Genomic DNA, 21,536 nt, shown 5'->3' with positions numbered 1-21,536 from the left:
GTGTGTGCTGCTGGATGCCCTGTGGCTGAAAGAGAGATCTGAAACATGGAGATAGAGACAGAGCCGGTGGATCGAGATACAGAGGAACACAGAGCTATCAGTGTGCTACACAGGGATGTGGGGATGTGAACACACACACACACACACACACACACACACACAGAGCACTAAAAATATGAATATGAATACGGGGAGTGGGGCTGTGGAACCAGCTGCTATATATAGCGCATGGGAAAAACTTGCATACTAACACATTACTGTTCTCCAGCTGTAGGCCGTGCTCACACACACACACACACACCTGCTCAGAGGCAGATCATAAACAAAACATGGGGGTGGGGAACGAGTAACTCTAGCACATGGGAGAAACTTGACATGCTAACATATTATACACCCACACACACACGCACACACACACACACAACATCCACCCACACACACACGTCATTACACCCTACCCACGGGAATGCACACACTGTACTTCTGTATGTTTGATGGCTTGTGTGACATCTGTGCACACACCACTTCCACATCCATATATGCAACAAGCACACATGATAAATCAGTGCAGACAGGCTGTCAGGACAAAGCAGAAATATCAAGTGTTTTCCTCCTCTGATCCTGTTCTCCTCACCTGAACACACACCGTTTGCCGTTTCAGTGTATTTGCATGTTAACTACCAGGTTGTGTGTCTCTCTTTGACTCCACTACAGTTAAAAAACACAGTCAAAAGCTTTCAGTTTATGTCTGTTTGGGTATTCTGTCATTGCAAGCACTTTTTCTCACACCGTTCCACACTGAAGAATTATCTTGTAATGAGATTGGATTTGGGCTAACAGCATTTACAGTTGATGTGGTACCAACTTCTACTGAAACACAATGCCAAAAAAACAGCAATTACTATAAGAGAATTTTCATTTAAAGGAATACACCATGTCTTTGGGAGATTGGGCTGTTGGTCATTTTACCTGTTAAAGGTCCCATATTCTCCACTTTCCAGTTTATTTTCTGTCTTCAGGTCCATTCAAAGCTGTGTGTGTGGTGTCATGTACCAAAAACACTCTCAATCCATTTTTACACGTTCATTTTCCAGCATCTCTCTGAGCCTTACCAAGAACAGGCTGTTTCTGTCGCTGTGTCTTTAAGGCTCATTAATATTAACGACCCTCTGTTCTGATTGGCTAACCGTTTCAAGAGTGAAACGTGAGACACCGCAGCCCGATAGCTACAGGTAGGGAAAACTCTCCGGTAATAAACAATGACAACCGCTCAACCGCTTTGAAAAAAACACTTTGTTAGTCTGTTATTTCTTACAAAAATGCTAATGAGCGAACCTTTGTGACGCCACAAAGTTACGGCAGTCCAAACGGCTCGTTTAGAGGCTCGCTTTTCTAATATGGATTGTGTGGATTTAGATGGCGACCGTGCGTTGTGATACTTTCGCCATGTTTAGATAGCACATCCAACTCCTTTATCATCAAAGAGGCAAGGGGAATCCTGTTTTACACCATATGGGACCTTTAAGTGATGAGAACACAGACACCAAAATCATCCATGTGTCCCTGGTAGATCTTTTGCTCCGGTGCTCCATGCTAACACTTTAGCTACACTATGTTGAGTGATAGTAGATGACTAGCTAGTTCTCATTTTCTCTCTTTTGCCTTGTATCTCAACATAGTGTAGCTAAAGTGTTAGCATGGAGCACCGGAGCAAATGATCGACCGGGGACACATGGATGATTTTGGTGTCCGTTCTCATCACTTAATGGTCCAATCATCCAAAAACTTGTCATACTGCTTTAAGCCCAATTCGACTTGCATAAACAAGTATATGACACAAAACTGACACCGTCGCAAATGATTGATTACTTAGGGGGCAGTGATGCTGGCAGTGATGTAAAGCTTACCGAAAAAAATCAATAATGCTTTCTTGTTGTCTGTGTTTCAATACCTGTGAATTGTTTGTTCTCCATCACACACACACACACATACACACACACTCTTACCTTCTTGGTGAAGTCCATGGCTTTGAGGATGGAAAGGTTGAGAGTCTCCAACGAGGCCAGGACTCCCTCATAGTCCCCCATGTGCTTGGCAAAGTAGTCTGCACACACACACACACACGCACACACACACACACACACACACGAATTACAACATTATTACTTGATTCATACAGGTTTTGGAGGCAGGACACAAATGAATTAGCAGTGCTTGGCTGGGAGAATGTGATTACAACTGAGTATCGTTTCAACATTTCAACTGATGAGGTACTTTTAAATAGCAGATAAGGGTGAGAATGAGGGCAATGACAGGGGAAAGGTGTGTGTGTGTGTGTGTGTGTGTGTGTGTGTGTGTGTGTGTGTGTTGGCAGTCTACTCACCGCAGAGTTCCTTAGTGTCAACATTACTATCACAGCACAGCACAGGAGCAGCAGAGGGAGAGAGAGGGAAGGAAGGAAGGGAAGGAAGGAAGGAAGGAAGAGGATGGAGAAGAGCAGGATCAGAAACAGAGGAAAGGCTCTTGCATGCAGTCTCACGCAAACACACACGCACACACACACACACACACACACACACACGCAGTTGGAGTTGGCAAGCGGAGAGCAATCTAACAAGACTCTGACAGGAATCAGAATCAATCCGCTGCCATCATTCACCCTCAGTTCACTGCATCGGGACTCATTTGGCAGTGAATCCTTCACTGGCATAAAGAAGACTTTCCCTGCTTGACTGACTGGGAGAGAAAGAGCGAGAACAAACGAGAGGGAGGGAAGGAGGGAGAGAAAAAGAAAGGCGAGGGATACGGAGAAAGGAAGAGGAGCCAGCCAACGGCGAGGGATAAAGCCACGGAGCGATGAAGAAGTGAGACTGATGACAGGGGAGAGAGGGAGAGGCAGAAAAAGAGAGGCAGAGCGAGGCAGAAAGACTCCATTTACACCTGATATTACAGCTTTTTTTATGATTGCTTCGGTCCATTTTTCAGCACAGAGTTTCAATGTAAAGAGCCAAAATCTTATCTTAAGACTCAAAATGCTGTGCTTAGATACAAAGCTCCCTTCTCTGAATATAATTTGCTTATCACTAGACATGCAGATGACTAAATCAATTCAACATGTGTTTTCAATCATGTCTTGTTAAGTCCAATTCCACTGCCCAGGTTAGTAGCACTGCAACATAATTTGCTTTTTACTTAAACACTAAAAGAAATGCTGTTTGGTTCCTATGCTTTGGGTGTAGAAACCAAAATATCTAATGGTTTGGTGTTTGGAGTGTTTGTCTCTGCAGAACAGAGAAGTAAATTGATGCTATAAACTACATTCACTGAATGCGTTTCATCTCATTTTGCATAAATTTGGGGTTTTTATACAGTCTTCCTTTCTGTCTTTCTGGCATCTATCATCATTGCATTCATTTTGTGAATATGTGCTGGTATACAGGATTTAATCAAAAGTTTGATTTTCTCTCTCTCTCTGTCTGTCTATCTATCTATCTATCTATCTATCTATCTATCTATCTATCTATCTATCTATCTATCTATCTATCTATCTAAATTTAAATAAATGAAAACCAGAATATCATAGGGAATGCTTGCTGTACATAATTCCAAAAGGATCATTACAAAAAAGATTGAAAAACTTTTGTTCATTGCAATTTGAATAATGTAAATATTAGGAAATGACCATTCCATACTCTGTTTTGATGAGAATTGTTTTTTGATTGGTGGCATGATTTGATAATCACCCACCTTATTCTAAAATGCAGCAGTGATTAAAATGCAACAAGAAACAAATACAATGTTCCGACGCTCAGATAAACCTTTTGATGATGTACTAACTCATTTGACACACTTTATTTTGCCTGCTATGGGGATTCTGAGTCCAAATATAGGACTGTTGAATTTTGCATTAAGAGTTTTGCACTTTGAAACTCTGTTGGGATAATTGAGTCAAAGCAATGGTAAAAAACTGTAAAATGTGGACTGCATCTGGATATTTTTAAAGACACATGGTAGAAATGTCATTGGTGTGGGTAGAAACATCATCACTGCAGGCAGAAATGTCATCACCAAGGGAAGTAAGTCCAGGTTGTAACACCTGCCATGTTAGTTTTTGCTTGCCTTCCCACCTATTCGCCTGCTTTGTATAGTGTGTGAAAAATGAGATCCGATCAGAATGCAGGCAACAAGAAGGCATATAAATAGCAGGTGTGAATGCAAAGGGCGCGGTCGGATTGTTCGTTATCCAGATGCAGATTGCATTTTGATACCAGGTGTAAACAAGTAAACATGTCGTCCTCCATAAATGATGCAGGCACCTCTTGGACCAATCAGTAACGAAATGCATCATCCCTCCAAGTTTCATCAGAATCAGAATCAGTGTAGCAGTTATGGCCTTTCAAACACACATTTTGAAATTTTGGCTTTTTTGAATTTTAATTATAGCGCCCCAATCAGGCCAATCAGTGTCATTTTTAAAGGTTGGAACGCAGTGTGAAGATGCGTCATCCCTCTCGGACGAGTGGTGCCTGAGATATCACCTGCGATTTCACGTGTGACGGACAGACACGGCCTGATCCACTCCAACCCCCCCCACCCCCCACCCCCCCACTGCTCCATTTCACCGCATGGGGGACGATGAAGTCAAAGAGACAGGGAGGGATGGAGGAAATCGTTCCTCGCAGCCAGCAAGGGATGAATGACAGATGGAGAGAGAAGTGGCGGGCAAAGAGGTGGGAACGGTAGAGAGAAAGGGGTGAAGAGAGGAGAAGGAGGTGATGGGGGGGGAAGGAGGAGAGCTTGGCAGAAAAGAGAGAGAGGGAGAAATCTCGCAAAACGGTGCGACGGGGCGACGAGAGACGGGGACGGAAACGAAAGAGCGAAAGAGACAGATGGAGGGATGGCCGGAACCGGGAAAGCACTCCGTCTCTGCCCGCTCCGCCCCGCCTCCCCATCCATCAACTTCCTGCCCCAACAGGAAACGCTTACGCCGTCAGTTCGGCTTTTCGTCCGACCAATCGCCGGCCTCGTCCGCCGTCGCGCAACGACGCCGAGGGCCTGGCACGCCCGCGCGAAGTCTACTTAACTCTAATGAGCAGAAACTTTTCCGACTGCAACCGCCGCATAGAGGGAGATTTATAGAGGGGGGGCGACCTCAAAAGTACGGCGGAGCCAAGATGGCTGACGCAGGACGGATGGCGGTGGTTGCACGGTCCAGTCGCTGCGCTGTTTTCAAGCAAAACATCTCCAATAATGACTGGAGCCCAGTGATGTCTTTATATATTAAACCCAAATCAATTCCACATCATCCATAAAGGTCAGCTTCCGTTCCGCTCCGTTGCATTTTATTCCGCAGGATTCATGAGTTAACAGAGCCGGTCTTTTGATTGCTCCGTTCCCACTATGTCAGCACACTTCTGCTGATTGCAGTTTAGGACGAGCTGATTGGCTGATTAAAAAGGGTCTATAAATTGATCTCCTAATGAGAGAGCCAATCAGAGCAAGATGTCCTGAGGAGCAGCAGCCATAGCGAGGTTCTGGAGGGGTCGGGGTGACGGATGCAAAATAGATGGGTGGGGGGAGAGAGAGAGAGGGAGAGAGAGAGAGAGAGAGAGCGAGAGAGCGAGAGGGAGAAAGAGAGGGAGAGAGAGAGAGAGAGATGGAAAAAGGAGAAGAGGTAATATAAACAGGTAACACTGACTTTCCACATTTTTCGCTCCTCTTTCATCATTTTCTGTCTCTCTGTCTTTTTATCTCCTCCCTTTATCATTTTTTTATTCTGTCGTTTTCATGTTGAAGGCGTCACTCACATAAAAAAAAAGGGGGCTTTCGGTAACAAAAGGTTCTCCACAAAAAGTGCTTTCAAAAGTGGATGTGACATTTCCCGGCTGCGGGATAAATTACATACATTTTACGTAAGCGCGCATACACACACACACACACACACACACACACATACAGAAACACACACACACACACACACACACTAAATGAAAAGGGTGGTGCTGAGGCTGTGGAGCAGGAAAACAACAGCTGCATGCATCTCTCTGCTTTTCCATAATTGATAGTGAGATGTGATCAAAAACAAAAGTCATGGTGGAGTGCACACACACACACACACACACACACACACACACACACACACACACACACACACAACAGATGAACATGCACACACCCACACACACACACACACACACTGTACACAGAAATACACAATTATGCAGATTTATTTCATGCTTTTACACACACCCATACACATTCCGTAGACACACACACACACACACACACACTGAGGCGTGGCCGTGCTGACCTGGTGTTATCAGAGTCGATGGTGTGAAACAGCTTCTCCAGCTCTTCTTCGTTCAGCGTGCCATCTGAGAAGAAAGCCTGGAACTCATCCAGAGACAGCTTGCCGTCATCTATGGGACACACACACACACACACACACACACACACACACACACACACACACACACACACCCTTGTGTTATTATATTAGTGAGGACACTGCATCAACTTAGCCTTCACCATTACATGTCTAACATTTCCCTTCACCTTAACTCTAATTTCAACTTGTAAAAGGAGCAATGCTGCAACAAATAGACAAAGGCAATGAATTCATGAACCTGCATCATTAATATGGACATCATCACTTTCATCACCACCTCCATGCCCCTTCCCAACCTACCTGCCACTGTACTGTATACTGGACATTAAACTGGAGCAAATACATCAACAATATCTGCCGTGACATTGTGAAACCAGGTGCCTCTGACTCCATTAGCAGCTCTAACTTCATCTAACACGCTGAAGCAGAACTTCTAGCGCACACGTCCCGCTGCTTTTTCGGTTTCCAAGTGATAACAGCTTAAACTGTTCTGATAGCTGTTTTGCTTTCTGCAACATGTAACCACTTTAAAAAGTAATCTGGTTCCCCCTCAACAAACGGCACTCTGACTGGGTTTTTCATTGGTACCATATAGCGGCATTTTTTCCGAGAAGCCCGTTTGCTCCGGAGCAGTGCACCTTATGTTCTTGAGACCCCCCACCACCCCCCTCACACACTCACACGCACGCACACGCAACCCCAGTGTGATCGCCGCCTTGAATGCTGGGAGCTGAGTGCTTCCTCAAGCTGCTGTGAAATCAATCCAGCCCGCTCCTCTGCCTGGTGCAAACCTTCAGCCGAATCCCCCGCTGTCTGTCCGTCTCGGTGGTTTGGTAATCACACAACACCGACTGTGTTACAAAAAAACCTCCAGGCTGCGTTACACTCTTGCTTTCGGGCAGCATCTACAAGCAATCATGCAACTAGGTATCTCATTTGCTCATATAGCAGCTAAATGAGATCAACGAACGCGACCTGAGACCGCTGGACTCAAAGATGGGCTCGACCAGCTCATTACTGATGCCGCTCTGCCGGCTACATCAAAGAAACTTCCTGGACTGTTTGGAAGGCTGAGGCAACGTTGCCCAAAGAAGCCTTATTCCTCTTGTATTGGATTATAGAGAAAGTTCTTTTTTATTTGATATATATATACTTTGTATATTGCAGCACTTTGTGTTAACTTTCTGCCTTCTAAAATAGTTGTTTTGGCTTGTTACAGCTAGGGTTATACTGATTAGAACTGATACTCCTTGAGAAACCTTATGAAACCTTTTCAAAACCCATTGGACAAACTCAAAACTACATGGTGCTGAGGTCAAAGCTGTTTTTCTTAGTGCCTGAAAAGTTGGCATTTTGGAAATGCGAGGTTTTCACTCGACACCAACTCTATCAACAACATCCAACTGTCTAGTTGGAGTGCAGCCTGCTTTTTAGCATGCAGCGGCACTTTTGCCTTTGCACAGTGTACTTTCCACTTAAAAATTCAACAAAAGCCTTCAATTTTCCATGTCACACACGCCGTCCTCTGTGTGTGTGTGTGTGTGTGTGTATTTGTTCAAAGGCGCGCTTAAACCTAGCATCTGCCATTCACCAACTTGAACAGGTCCATACTGCAAAATCTTCCAGAAATGACGCTCTTCTTTTAACTAGGATGTACACTAACACATTGCCATCTGGCTTGTGGATGAAATATATGCATCAGAGTTGTCTGATGCGATCGGCTGTTTAAGTTACAGGCTAACATTCTTCCGATGAACAGATTGCCAACCAGATGAAAACTGGCTGAGGCCGAATGAAGCGCTCGGTTGATTCGTCGCATCATTTACCTGTCCAACGAACAAGCAGCATCCCTCACCGCTGTTTAACTGCAGCCAAACAGCTAGGTCAGCTAGGTGTCAGCATCAGCAGTGGTTATTTGTGGGTTTGAATCCACCCTGTATATCTGCTTGCTGGTGTGGCCCTGTCTGTCTGTGTCACCGCATGATGCAGAGCTGGATATCAAATATTAATTCCCTTGCCCCGGCTGTGTGTTTGTCCTTGAGTGTGCCTGACGGGATGCAGCAGGTTGGGCTGTGGGACCACTGCAGAGCGGAAGAGGAGGACCGCAGCCTCACAAAGGGCTGAATTCAAATGTTTGGTACTTCTACTCCTCAGTCTGGCTTCTCCGGTCCCTCTGCAAGTGTCTCGCTCGCAGGGATTAGGGAAGCATCCCGCGTGTGTGCGAATCCGTTGTTTTACCGCCGTATCTTTGTCGTTTTTTTTTATCGCGGCGCCCTTTTGTTCCGCTGCCGCTTTCTCTCGCCTCTTGTTATTTTGGCCCTGTCCTCGCCGAAGCAGCGGGAGCGGGAGCTGTTTGTGTATCGTTCAGCGGGGCTGATACACATACAGCAGAGACACACAGAGAGTTGTACTTTCTGGCACCGGCTGCGGCTTTGAGCACTCGGGAGAAAAGGCTTCGCGGGGTTTTCAACACAGACAAACAAGCTGACAGAAACTCTCGGGAACTTCATAACCAGAGAGCCAACAGCACTCTTTTTGGCTCTATACCTCCTCTCTCTCGCCCTTGTTCTACCCTTCCCCTTGTTTGTCTCGCCATCTCTCTTCAAGCTCCTTGTAGTAGTAGCTGACCCTCAGATGTGTTGCCATCTTGATTTTTTTTTTTTGCCGCACACACACACAAAATGATAGCGGGAGCGGGAAACACCTTCAAATGGCAGCCGCTTGGCGTAACCTTTCCGCGGCAGAAGCCTTGTTTGTTTGAGGCGCACTTCTGAAATGCCACTTCTTGTTTTTAACAGTACCCGCCTCTCTCTCTCCCCCCCCCCACCCTCCCCTCCACTTACGCGCCGCTGTTTATTCTTCCTCCGCGGCCGCGACTATTTCTGACCCGCCCTTCGCCGGCGCAGCAGCCGAGCAGCGGCGGTGTTTAATTCAGCAGTGACCCAGTTTGCTGCCTGCAGCCAGCTAGCCCGGTTAGACCCACTTAGGAATTCTCCGGTAACACACCAGAAACACACACACACACATCACTCCCCCAGCCAAGCAGATAGCTAGCTAACCCCATTTCCTAAACCATGAAATACTCCCAAATTACACGTGTCTCAACAGAGATACACCCCCCCACACAGTCCTCAGCCTCTGTCACACACACTCAGGCTTTTTGTCACTCTACTCAAAACACTGAGACGGACACATCCCCCCCTAACCTGGTATGTTGCCAACTTTAAATGAGATGCTTTACATTTGCCCTACTTACCCACATTATGCTCTTCACTTAGGCTTCTAGTATGGTCTTTGGCGGGAAATCTTGTTGGCGCAAAGGAAGGGACAAGCTTAAACTTAATGGAATGCTGCCCATTTTCAATAGTAAAATAAGTCTTTCTCTACCAGAGCAGTCAGGTCACATGAGAAGCTTCCGTACCTCGGATGCTAATTTGCCACGACCCATTTCAGTGCAATGCAATGTCAGTGGGAGTTTGGATCTAAGGTGTGATCCTGGCGATTTGAAAGCAAAGTGAGGGCTTCTTTTGAGCATCTCCATCCAAATGAGCCACATAATTCTGCCAAATAATTCACCTCCACCCCCACCAGATACTAAGAAGTGGAAGAAAGTGTGCAGGTTACATTTCTGGGCAGTGAAGTCCTCCAAATCCAAACAGTTACCACTTGCTGCCATTTGGGGCCGCCAACGTACAAAAATTGCCTCGCTGCCAGCTTTAACAATGCTGTTCTACAGAAGACAGGTCTTCCCAGGCGAATTCTATTCCCCATTCACATTAATACTTCTGCAGTCTTTTTCATTTTGCACTAACACAAGGTCCCGTACCACTAATGTAATGGCGCGGCAAGATTCAATTAGGGAAAGCTCACTCGCACACATGCACCTACGCAGGCAGAGAGTGTGCTGTGCACCATATCAGAAGGAGAGGAGGTTACCTGCAGTCTGTCCCCATCTCTGGATGAATGGAGAACAATTCTTATCTCTTTCTACAAGTCCCGCGTGCCTCACATCTCTTTAAAGAGCTATTAGTCTGTTGGCATATTTATCTACTTAAGACATTTTACAAATTGTCTCTATTGTAATGCAGCCTTCTTTCAGATCTGCTCATGCCAGTGGGGAACCGATGCTGTTATTAGGATTAAGCCATAACTTTTAGACCAAAGTAATGACTTCACCTTGGAAAATGGCTCTCGCGCACAAGCTCTGTAAGAACGCTTCTCGTGGTTTCATAATGAGAGTACTTTGAATTTAATATGCAGTATATCTCCCATATTATGAGGTTCCATTTTGACCTGGCTTTTACGTGTTCTATCTATCAATGGCTGAGTCCGGCGTCCTCCTTTTACAGCTGCCATGTTCCATTTAGATGTCTTTTAATGCCTTTATAGTCCCACGAGGAAGACCTCTTCTGATCCAAATGGAACTCATCCAAATTCCCGGTTTTGACAATACCACAGGTAAATACGGAGCTAAAATCCTCTTTGTTCAGCCAATCCTAGAAGGAGGCACAAACACTGTTTCTGTCTGCGTTGAAATTTCAGGTTCTGGACTTGATTCTTTCGGGCCGCCTGACAGCAGTGAACGGATTCAGGACCGATTAATTTGATCGACCATTGTAAAAATGACAGTTTCGTAGCCAACAGCACTTTGGGCTGGACTCGTTCAGCCTGATACAGCAACTGAAAGGTTCCTTCAGTCCAAACAAAAGATGCTGATTCAGCAGCGAACCCATACACTAGCAATTGAAGTCAGTGAATCACACAGTATCCTGCTTGTGCCATGAAGTATGTTGTTTGGGTGTCAAAGTAATGACGCCGTTAAGTTTGAGAATTTGTGAGTTTGTTGCAACCGTGGTTGTTTATACCCATTTTGGAGAGCAGCCACTCAGCATTGAAGTCATTGCCAAGGTAGGCAGATAGTAAGTATATTTGTCCTGAACGCTCATTTTGTGTTAACAAGTGGGACGGCTCGCTTAGGATAGTACGGAGCGTAGTCCAACCACAGACTCTGATCCCATTTGAAATTACGATACACAGCGATTGACTTGTGAATCGACCCATTACTACCGCAACCACGCTGCGTTCAATTCTGCATGATGAAGCACGAACCACACAACTCAAGAATCCATCTAATTCTTCTATCCCAGCAAGAGGCCGGCCCGGCCAGCTGCCCCTCAAAAGCCGAGAGAGCCATGCCAGCTCGGAGAGAAAAGCCCCGCTTCCCCCTGACAGGCGGAGAGACAAATCCCTCCCCTGGAATAATAGCAGCAGTTCTGCTCCGGCCGCTTCAGCGAGCGAAGCCTCTGTTTGACTCGCGCCGAGGGAGGCCGCGTCTTCTGGACCATCAGGACGGTACAGCGGGGTGAGAGGGTGAGCACTCAGGAGTAGAGACGTCACTGTCTGTACAGAGGATAATATAGACCTAGAGAGCCCGGTGTGCGTGTGAGAGGGAGAGAGAGAGAGAGAGAGAGAGAAAAAGAGAGAGAAGGGATGGTCGGGCCAGTGGACCCACTGTGCTAACTGCTCTCTCTTTCTCTCTCTCGGCGCAGACTAAAGGAGAGCAATTAGCACTTCCCTCTTCCTACTGGGCTCCACATCCTGCACATAACAGCAACACACACTGAGCAGAAAGAAAAGACTGATCATCCCTTTCTCTCTCTTTCCCTCTCTGTATCTCTGCCTCTTTGTAAATCTCTCTCTCTCTCTTTCTCTCTGTTTCTTTCTTCATAGCTTTCTCTACTCTGGAAGTTCACCAAGAGTGATTTTTTTTTGCCTCGTCTCAGTTGTGTGTTTTTAAAGGCAACATTTTCTCTTTTCTTGCTCTTTCCATTCTCTCCATTCTCTCTCTCTCTCTCTCTCTCTCTCTCTCTCTCTCTCTCTCCTTGGTGTTTATCATTATTTTTGGGGCGCTGGATGCTGGGTTGTCATAGCAACAAGAAGAGGGGAATTGACCCTCCTTTCAGGCTCAGGATGTCACGATCTCTCTCTCTCTCGCTCGCTGCCCTGTTAATACACACACACACACACACACACACACACACACACTTCTGTCTCCTACCTTTTTCTTTCCCCCTTTCCCCCCTCTTTGTCACTGTTTTCTCCTATTTCTCTCTCCCTTCCTCTCTTTCCTTCTAAGGCAGTCATTACTCTCCCGTTACACTTTTCCCTCCGTCTTTCTCTTGCACAGATAATGACTCCCACTCTTCTTTCCTACCTTCTCCTCTCTCCCTCTCTCCCTCTCTCCTTTCCCAACTCTTCTCCTCCTATCACCTGCTCTTGTAACTGCCCATCAGCGAGCTGGAGGGATTTGTTTCAAGGAGCCGGCTTTTCTCTCTTTGTCTAATTTATCTCGCTTTAAAAAATACAGAAACTCTAATAATCCTTATCTGCAGCCATAGGGGAGGGGAAACTGTGCCTGTGAGTGTGTGTGTGTGTATGTGTGTGTGTGTGAGTGTATGTCGGTGTGTGTGTGTGTGTAGTCCTATTTTATCTGATAGATGAGGAACAGGAGTGATTCTCACTGAGCTGTCAGCTCCTGTCCTTTCTCCCTATCCATCATTGCAGCCCACCTGGAGCACAGACACACACACACACACTCACACACACACACACACACACACACAAGCGAGCTCACCCATACACACAGAGACATACACGCTTGTTCGGCATCTCACTTAGCGCTCCCTCTAGAAGTAAGAACCTTTTTTTTTTAAGTAACAGCGATGTCTTACTTTACTTCCAACCAATCACCCTTCTCAACCAGACTCTTATGAGACATCAGGGAGGCCTAGTGGGTTATCATTCAACCCGACAGTCTGGGTTTGAACCTCCATGTCGGCAAGCATCCGCTCTGCTGAAGTGTCCTTGAGCAAAACACTGAAATTCCCTATGGGGATGAATAAAGTATCACAAGTCCTGAAAACATAATGCTAAACTTTACATCTCATGACTCTCTGTGATAGAAACAGCATTTAGTTTGCTAAGTAGTTTGCTAAAGTACTGATCATTCATTATTAGGTGCTTGGGAGCACCTCAGTAAGAACCAGGCTCTGTGTCTTGGTTTGTTGATTGGTTGATTGATTGATTTATTGATTGATTGATTGATTGATTTTATTTCACATATTTTAAAACATACATAAGTTTGATAGCCCTTAGGCCACAACCACACACATATAGTAAAATTGCAAGGAATTTAACACACAATAAAGTCAAAAAGACTTATTTCCATTGTGGTCCTCGTCGTTCGTTCATTTGTGCGTAATGCTTTCACACAAACCAAGAAAAGGTGATGCCATCTACTTCAATGTCAAATCAAGAGTGGTGCTTTCCCACTTCAACATATTAATTTACTCAGCTATTATCTACAGCTATCACTGATACAGTACAACATGAATCCTTACTCCTCCTCTGCCCCATGCACTTTGCACTGACTGAGAAGAGATGGAACAAGAAAAATAAGCAAGAAAGGGAAATATTATCTGCCTTCTCTGACATGTCCTAAGTTTGATGTGCATGAGATTCGGGGCAAACAAAAGAAAATTACACTCTGCTGAAATTGCCCTATGACCAACAAACCCACTGCAATATCATATTGCAGGCAACTTGCATTCTAGCACAGAATGATTTAAATTGAATATAGCTGATGAAGACTCCCTAACAATCCTCCCTCCCCAGAGAGCAGGATTACCCATGGCAGACACGTGACAGATGTTTGGTTTCCCATAGGATACACAGTTTTGCATGTGATCGCTTGTGCTAGGGAGATGGATCTGCCACTCCAGGCTAATGCAGTCATAAGTTCCTCTTACTTCACAGTGCCATCTAGCCAGCTCCCCGAGGAGGAGTGAGGCACCAAGACACCGGTCCCATGGTGGCACTGCCAGATGATTATACAGTACTATGGCTCTGCAAACTGCAGGCTACTGGGTCATCGGCTCCACCAGGCATGGCTCCATTTATAGCAGCTCACAGGAAGATGGAGACTGTACACATAATGTTTCTTAGAATAGATGTACTGATCATGGATTACTGGTCAGGTCACCCAGCTATATTTGCGAGATGATGAGTGGAATCGGAGTAAGCATATTCCTAAAATGCAAATGTATTAGAGTCTTTGTGATACATCTTTGTGATTGTATAAGTATAATAGCCTAAAAAGGGAAATAAGAATCAGTTTTTGGTGTCAAATGTCACCATTCTGTGTGTTTATGCCGGCAACAAGGACTCGAAAATAGGACTACTTTTTGAAGGTTGCATGCTGAAAAGCTTCAGAACGCTATAACTAAGAGGAGAACTGGTCCCAGGTCAGCAATCCCATTTGAAGATCGCTGTATACATACGTGGAAAAATCTGAAACTGCTTGTCAGATAAACTAAACCACAAACTTTGCCCAAGATACCTCGTTAGATGCAAAGTCAGAATTTATTCATGCGCAGTGAGCAATTTGTGCAAACTTAACAACTTTGTGGGCAGCCAAACCGCCGCTGTTCTCCCGCAATTTTTCATCGCGTAAGAGGGATGCATGTCATAATTTGTGTTAACGAGCGGGACGCGGTCCTCCACCCGTCCCCCACTGGTGACAGATGGTTCCCCAGTGTAAACAAGACAGTGTCTCTCTGTCTGGATGCGGAGATGAGCCGCAGTAGCTGATCATCATTCACTCCTATCTATTTTCTGTCTCGGCGGAGAGTGGAATGATATGTAATCATCATCAATCTGCCGGGTGAACATAATAATGTTATTATTAGACGAGTGTGGCTGCGCACAACACTACTGTGTGTGTGTAGAGGGGTGGAAGTGATGAGTTTGTGTGTGTGTGTGTGTGTGGTGTATACACGCGCACTGTACACCTACTAGCGTTAATGTATGTATGTGTGTTCAATGTGTGTGTGTGCGTGTCTATCCTAATGATGAGTAATCTTAGGTGATGGCAGATAACAGTGTGTCAGTGTGATGGTGATGCATTCAGGTGCCTGCCCCCACTGTGGATCCTACCATCTGAAAACCATTGGCAACCCGTCCTGCTTCAATCGGCCTTTAAAAGGGAGGGGTGTATGTGTGTGTGTGTCTCATTTGCACTAATGGTGTTTTATGGTTCCTGTTACAGCCAGTAATTGACTACCATCGGCCATAACGGTGTTTTTTCTTTTTTTACGCGCCGTGATGCTGTTTAATGGCGGATAATAGAATGTCAGGGTGCTAAACGAGGTCATTTTCGCGTGTCACGTCGACGGCCTTTGTTGTTAACGTTACCGCTCGGGGGCCCCGGTGGCTTCGGCGGATTAGCGCGCGCGCCAGGGAAGCCGTCCTGCACAGGTTCGACTCCCGGCGCGGCGGTTCCTATTCAAATTTCCCCGTCGAGCTGCTGCAGCGTGACGAATGCGTTATCGTCGCGAGCCTCGAGATCTCTTCTTTCGTTTTGAAACCCGACGCTGTAGATGTGAGCGAAGCCTGGCCGTGCTAATCGCTAAACACTAAACCCAGAAGAGGATGCGACTGTTTGTACGGTTTTGGGAAGCAGTGATGTGCTGCGACTGCCTGGGCAGCTCGAGCTATTCCTTGTCACTGTGTATCATCTGACAAGGTAAACAAAATAATGAGTAGATGGATTGCCTTATCCAAGCAAGCTAGACTTCTCTTACAATCCACTTTAAGGGGGACAAATTTGATCTCTTGTCGCGCCAATCACACTCACCGTCAAAGCTCAAGGTGTATTTAAACTGGGGAACAAAATCCACCTCTTTATTACTAGCCGCAGCTACAAAGCGGCATCCAAAGAGTCTGGTTAGGTTACAATGAGAAGGTTTCAGATGAGGCTTTTCACCTCGGTGCAATCTAACCAGATGCTCGGGACAGTACAAAGACCGCCATGACAGCAGCGATTAAAGGTAACAGGCTGGAATAGCGGTTTAATGCGGTTCCAGGACTTCCACACGGCCAGAACCTGTTGCCATGCCCCTCCGCCAGGTGATGATTAATAGAGTTGTAGAAATGTGTGACAGGCAGAGGAAAAGAGACGCTGGGAAGAACGAGAGGCTAATAAAGATACAGGGAGTTAGATGACTGTGTGTGTGTGTGTGTGGGGGTGGGGGGGGGTGGGGAGGGGGGGGGGGGGGGTGGGGGGGGGTGGTGGAGGAGAGCAATTGAGAGAAAGTGGAGAAGAAATTAGAGAAAATGAGGATTGCTGGGAAAGTGGGGAGAGTGTGTGAAACGTAAAGGGAGGAAAAAAATAGGCTTGGACTTTTAATCACCCTCTCTTCACCCTCCTTTTCTCAAAGCCTTCCTCTCCCCTACCCCCACCCCCCCCCCCCCCCCACGCTTTACGCCCACCACCTTCATTCCTGCGCTCCTGACTCCCTCTCTCCCTCTCTTTCTCCATCCCTCCTCCATTCTCCATCTTTCCCCCTTCCTGCCCCCCCCCCCCCTGCTGTCCATCCCCCTCCCTCCCTCCCATGAACGAACTAATCAAATACCGCCCTTTTATTTCCACAGAGGATTAAACTGTTTAAATTATTTTTTCTCCTTCTCTCTCTCTCCCTCACTCTCTCTCTCTCTTCCTCTCTGCCATGAAAAGTGGCATCCTCATAAAGCGGAAGATAAGAGAAGAAGAGAGGGAGAGAGAGGAAGCGAAGGGTAGAAGTCCGTCTTTATTCCCTTTGAGTGGCCGAGTGAAGCTGATGGGTCTGAAGGAGGATGAGAGGGTTCTATGGCAGAGTGCTAACAAGGGTCGTACACACACACACACGCGCACGCACACACACACACACACACACAAACAGCGTGGGTGACACTCGAGCCACTCTGGCAGCCCGAGTCTCACACAGCTTGTCTTTTTTTAATAATATGAATTATATAACAATACATTGACAGCTACTTTTCTATAAGAATTTTTAATGGACACTGGGACTGAATCTAGATCTGATGCTTTAACACTGAGATACACACAGATCAAACTGTTGGATATGGGCCGATAACAGCAATGTAAGGAGATATAGGCTGGTACCTCCACACCATGCAGGACGTCCTGTAGGAGGGTTACACTGATAACAGAGTCCTGCAGAAGTTTGTGCAGCTTGTCGTTGTGATTGCATTTCCATGAGCAGGTAGCATCTGCGAGCCGAAATGGAATTCCTGGCCTTTAATCTGACAAGTCTTTATGTCTCTGCATCTTGGCGGCAGTGTGCTATCAATACAAGATACGAAGATGAGGTGAGTGTGCTGTAGTAGCCACCACTACCCCCCCTTCATGAATATATGATGCATCTCTCCTCCATTAGTCCTGCACTGGCCACTGCAGCCCGGTCTTTCTAAAATGCTGTAAGCTTGAAATGAATACTGTAGCGCGGCAATGTTTCTCTCAATCATCTGTTTGCCTGAATACGCCTGATTGCAGAAAAGAAAACAATTACGATTCAATCAGTTTTTCTACCCGCTTATTCCTGTTCGGGGTCACAGGGGGACGGGAGTCTATACCAGCATGCATCGGGCAGAAGGCAGGGAGACACCCTGGGCCGGTCGCCAGTCCATCACAGGGCGAACACAGATAAACAGACAATCAAATTCACACCTACACGTAATTTAGAGTCTCCACCTGAATTGCATGTCTTTGAAATAACATAGAAACATAGAAACACACAGAAAGGGCCGGGGCCAGGAATTGAAACTGGGGCCCTTCTCACTGTGAGACTACAGCGCTTACCATTGAGCCACTGTGCAGCTACAAATAGATTTTTTAAAAAACAATTGCGCTCAGGCAGAATGGCAGTATGAGTCTCTGGGTGACGTGACGTGGGCGTATGGCTCTAAGTAACAGATGTTGTACTAGATACCAGCTGTGAGGTGAATTATAAATCTAAACTCTACAGTAAATCAGCTAGGAGTGTCAGTAATGTAGGAACAGCTGTGGTATCTGGCCAGAATTGAAGCATGTCAGCACATAGGACATAACAAGTAAAAATTAAGATCCGGCTAAGTTCTGAAGTGAATGTGATGGCAAACGTGTGACAGAAAACTGGTATCATATAGGATGAAGTGTATTGCATGTTAGCACAGCATCAGAGTCTTATGTGGGTCAGTTGAGGCCAATACGCATAAAGGTAATACCGTAGGAATTGATAGAAAGTGGTGGGTCAATGGCTGCCACTTCTCTAGAACTTCACATCACCAATACACAGTACTCATCATGTTGAAATCTACATGTTAAAGATGAGGTGGCTGAGGATTCATACTGTGAGCTGTGGCCCTAACCCAACTCAAACTAACATGTTTGAGCTCAGTCTATCCTCAGTTCTGGGTGTCACCTGAGAGGTGAGTAGGAGCTGAATTTGAATCAAATTATCGTCACATTAAGGCCATCCGCCTCGGGCAAAGTGCACTCTAAAAATCTCAAAGTCGTGCAGAACTATACCGTCAGCCTGCCACAGAAGTTTTTTTTTTGTTGTGGGGTGGGGGGTAGGGGGAGGGGGGGGGGGGCAACTTTGGTGTCATGGCAACAGCAGCCCACAAGGCCTCATGGGAGGGGAGCAGAGGGATGCTGTAACCAGGGGCAACTGAGTGGTAACTAGGGTGACTGTATCCTTGATCTTAGCAGAAGTAACCTGCTGGTGCAGAGAATAGCAGAGGGCTGGATCCGCAAAGAAAACACTCATTTTTTAGCTTGATGTTCAAATTAATTACATCTAGGCTCTGTCATCAGTTAGCCGAGTTCAGGTGTCAAAGTAGGGATAATGTAAGCTCTACTGAACCGTTGTTGCAAGTTCAGTTCACAGCAGGTTTCAGAATCACACCCCTGCGACAGTGTAAGTACAAATACTAAGACAAAGTTGGGGAAAGCACAAACAGAGGCAGTGGATGTATGAGTCTCCCCCGTCCTTTATTCAAAACCCACATTAGTGTAAGGTTCTGGAACTGCTTGCTTTCTCCGGGAGACCTTTAGGCAAAGTTATTATGCACATGACATGCACACACTCAGACACACCCGGCAAGGCCGCGGTGTTAATTACGCGGCGTCTAAATGTCATGTCTTAAGGGCCCCCGGTGATTCCAGACTCATAACATAAGACCCCCACTTTTCCAATAACACACCCGCATGTGCGCAGCCACACACACACACCCACACGCGCGCACCACCGCCTGAGTGACAGCTCCCCGACCGTTGCTCATTAGAAGAGAGCCAGGAATTAGCAGCCGCTGCTAGATTCTTCCCCCAGTATGGAGCTCATAGAAGAACAAACACGGAGCCGCTCTGCTTCTGATTATCGGCTCTGCCAATCAACTACTGTAGCCGGGCTCACCATGGTAACCCCTTCGCGACTTGACGCCGAAACTTCGCACTTTTCCGAGCGCGGTAGCAGGTACTTCCTCCGTTGCTAATGGTGCGATCCGGCAGGAAGGACGCTTCGAGTGGGCGGGGTGCTACTTCCAAAACGTGCGTTTGTCAGTTGGTGCGCGCCTAATTGCTTTCTCTGTGAAACTCCACACCACCGGCCGGGGCTGCGATTGTTAATTGGCGAAAATTTAAAGGGGAATAAATTGGTGCCTCTTCGCTGGAAGATTTTATTCTCCCCGGCTTCATGTTGTAGTTGTCTGGTAAAGCACTTGAACAAATGTGCAGAGTAAATGACTAGAGACATTACAAATAGGAGTCCAGGACAGTTACAGACATCCACAACTCAGAGTCCATAGAGTTGGGAGTTCAGGCCAGAATGTGAGTTTTGAAAGCCAGAATCTCAGCACCTGGAGAAGTAATCATTGAGTCATTGGTATTGATCAACAACCATATAACCATATATATATCAGGATCATTTGGTGCTACTAATTTCACTAAACACTAGGTTTAACTTCTAGAAGTGCCCTGGTTAACTAATACACTAGTGGTACATGGGAAACCACCCATTCACTCACATGTGAATAAGTAGATTCAACAAATAAACAGACACTGGGTGGACAGCTACTGTAATTCTACGGTCACCTTCTCATTTTTTTCTATTGACCAATAGAGAATTCAAAATCCACTCACCTCCATGCCTCCCATCACTCACTCACTACCTATCCAACGCATGCACACCCACACACACACACACACACCCGCACACCCACACACACACACACACACCCACGACCTCCAGGTCTTTGGGGAGTGTAATCTGTCCATAACACAATACAGCTCTGATCTCATCACTGTTTGTTTGTTCAGATTCTCAAGAGGGTGTGTGTGTGTTTGTGTGTGTGGGCTTTGAGGCTGAAAGGTCACATCAGTGAATCAATGATTGCCTCTCACACCTCCGGCACTGGAGGAGAGAATCTGGTTGGACTGATTAAAGGCTTTGCTTTGAGCCTGATGACTTGTTTAGTGCCATAATTTCCTTGGCCTTTGGTTTCAACCTTTTTTTATTTCTTATGACACAAATCAATAGTCCAAGGACTGCTTGAGTGGTGTGCAGGTGCTGCAAGTGTGACTGCCAAGGTTGTTTACATGCGATAAAAGGCGAACCTGACAATGCAAAATGTGTATTTTCAGTTTTATTATGGTGCAGCCTGTTTTTAGTTCATGGTAAACTCACGCTGTAGGTTTGAAAGAGTCTGTTTTACTAGTTTTTGAAGAAGCTGATTACAACTGATAGTGCCAATAATGTTGCAGCAATAGCAAGGATTATGCAGGGTTATGGCAAAAATGATAATCATTATTTTGCTAAATATTGTAATCATAATTATTTATCAGGATTATTTGTCTCAGTTTCAGGAAACAAAATTATTTTACTGCATTTTGCAGCTTAACATATTTTCATTACTATTTTCAGTGGAGTATTTCTCAAAGCAGCAGCAGCTAGAGAGTCTAGCAGGAGAATCTGTGCTTGTTTGTCTTCTCGTTTACAACCAAAGAGTCTCCAAATGACAGATGATGATCCACTTTCAGGAACTAAAACAACATTTTCACGTTCAGACGCGGGTGAAGGACTTTCCTCATTTTCCTGCAACATCGGCTCCATCCATTCTTTTCCACTTTCCTCATTGCAACATTTTCTTCAAAAAACCCATACAGCTCAAACCCTGTTTCATCTTCAGAGCTCCTTTAAATCTGCTAAGTTCCCCTGTTCTTTTATATTGTCTCTCCTTCCTCTTTTCTGTTACACTCCTCTGTAACATAAGC

The 21,536-nt window shown here is 45.8% G+C and overlaps 1 protein-coding gene across 1 annotated transcript in view; it reads right to left on the bottom strand.

Moving 5' to 3' along the window:
• necab2 (N-terminal EF-hand calcium binding protein 2) overlaps nt 1-21,536 on the bottom strand; it is a 101,769-nt gene that overhangs the window by 59,626 nt on the left and 20,607 nt on the right. The window contains exons 3-5 of the mRNA XM_071897867.1: nt 6,311-6,419; nt 2,384-2,409; nt 2,007-2,104 (exon numbers count right to left, since the gene is read on the bottom strand). Of these exons, the coding sequence (XP_071753968.1) occupies nt 2,007-2,104; nt 2,384-2,409; nt 6,311-6,419 (233 nt within the window). The remainder of the gene's footprint in view (nt 1-2,006; nt 2,105-2,383; nt 2,410-6,310; nt 6,420-21,536) is intronic.

This window comes from Centroberyx gerrardi, chromosome 4, assembly GCF_048128805.1.
Source record: "Centroberyx gerrardi isolate f3 chromosome 4, fCenGer3.hap1.cur.20231027, whole genome shotgun sequence".
NCBI lineage: Eukaryota > Metazoa > Chordata > Actinopteri > Beryciformes > Berycidae > Centroberyx > Centroberyx gerrardi.
The sequence above is the reverse complement of the archived record's forward strand: the minus strand, read 5'-3'. Positions and strand labels throughout refer to the sequence as shown.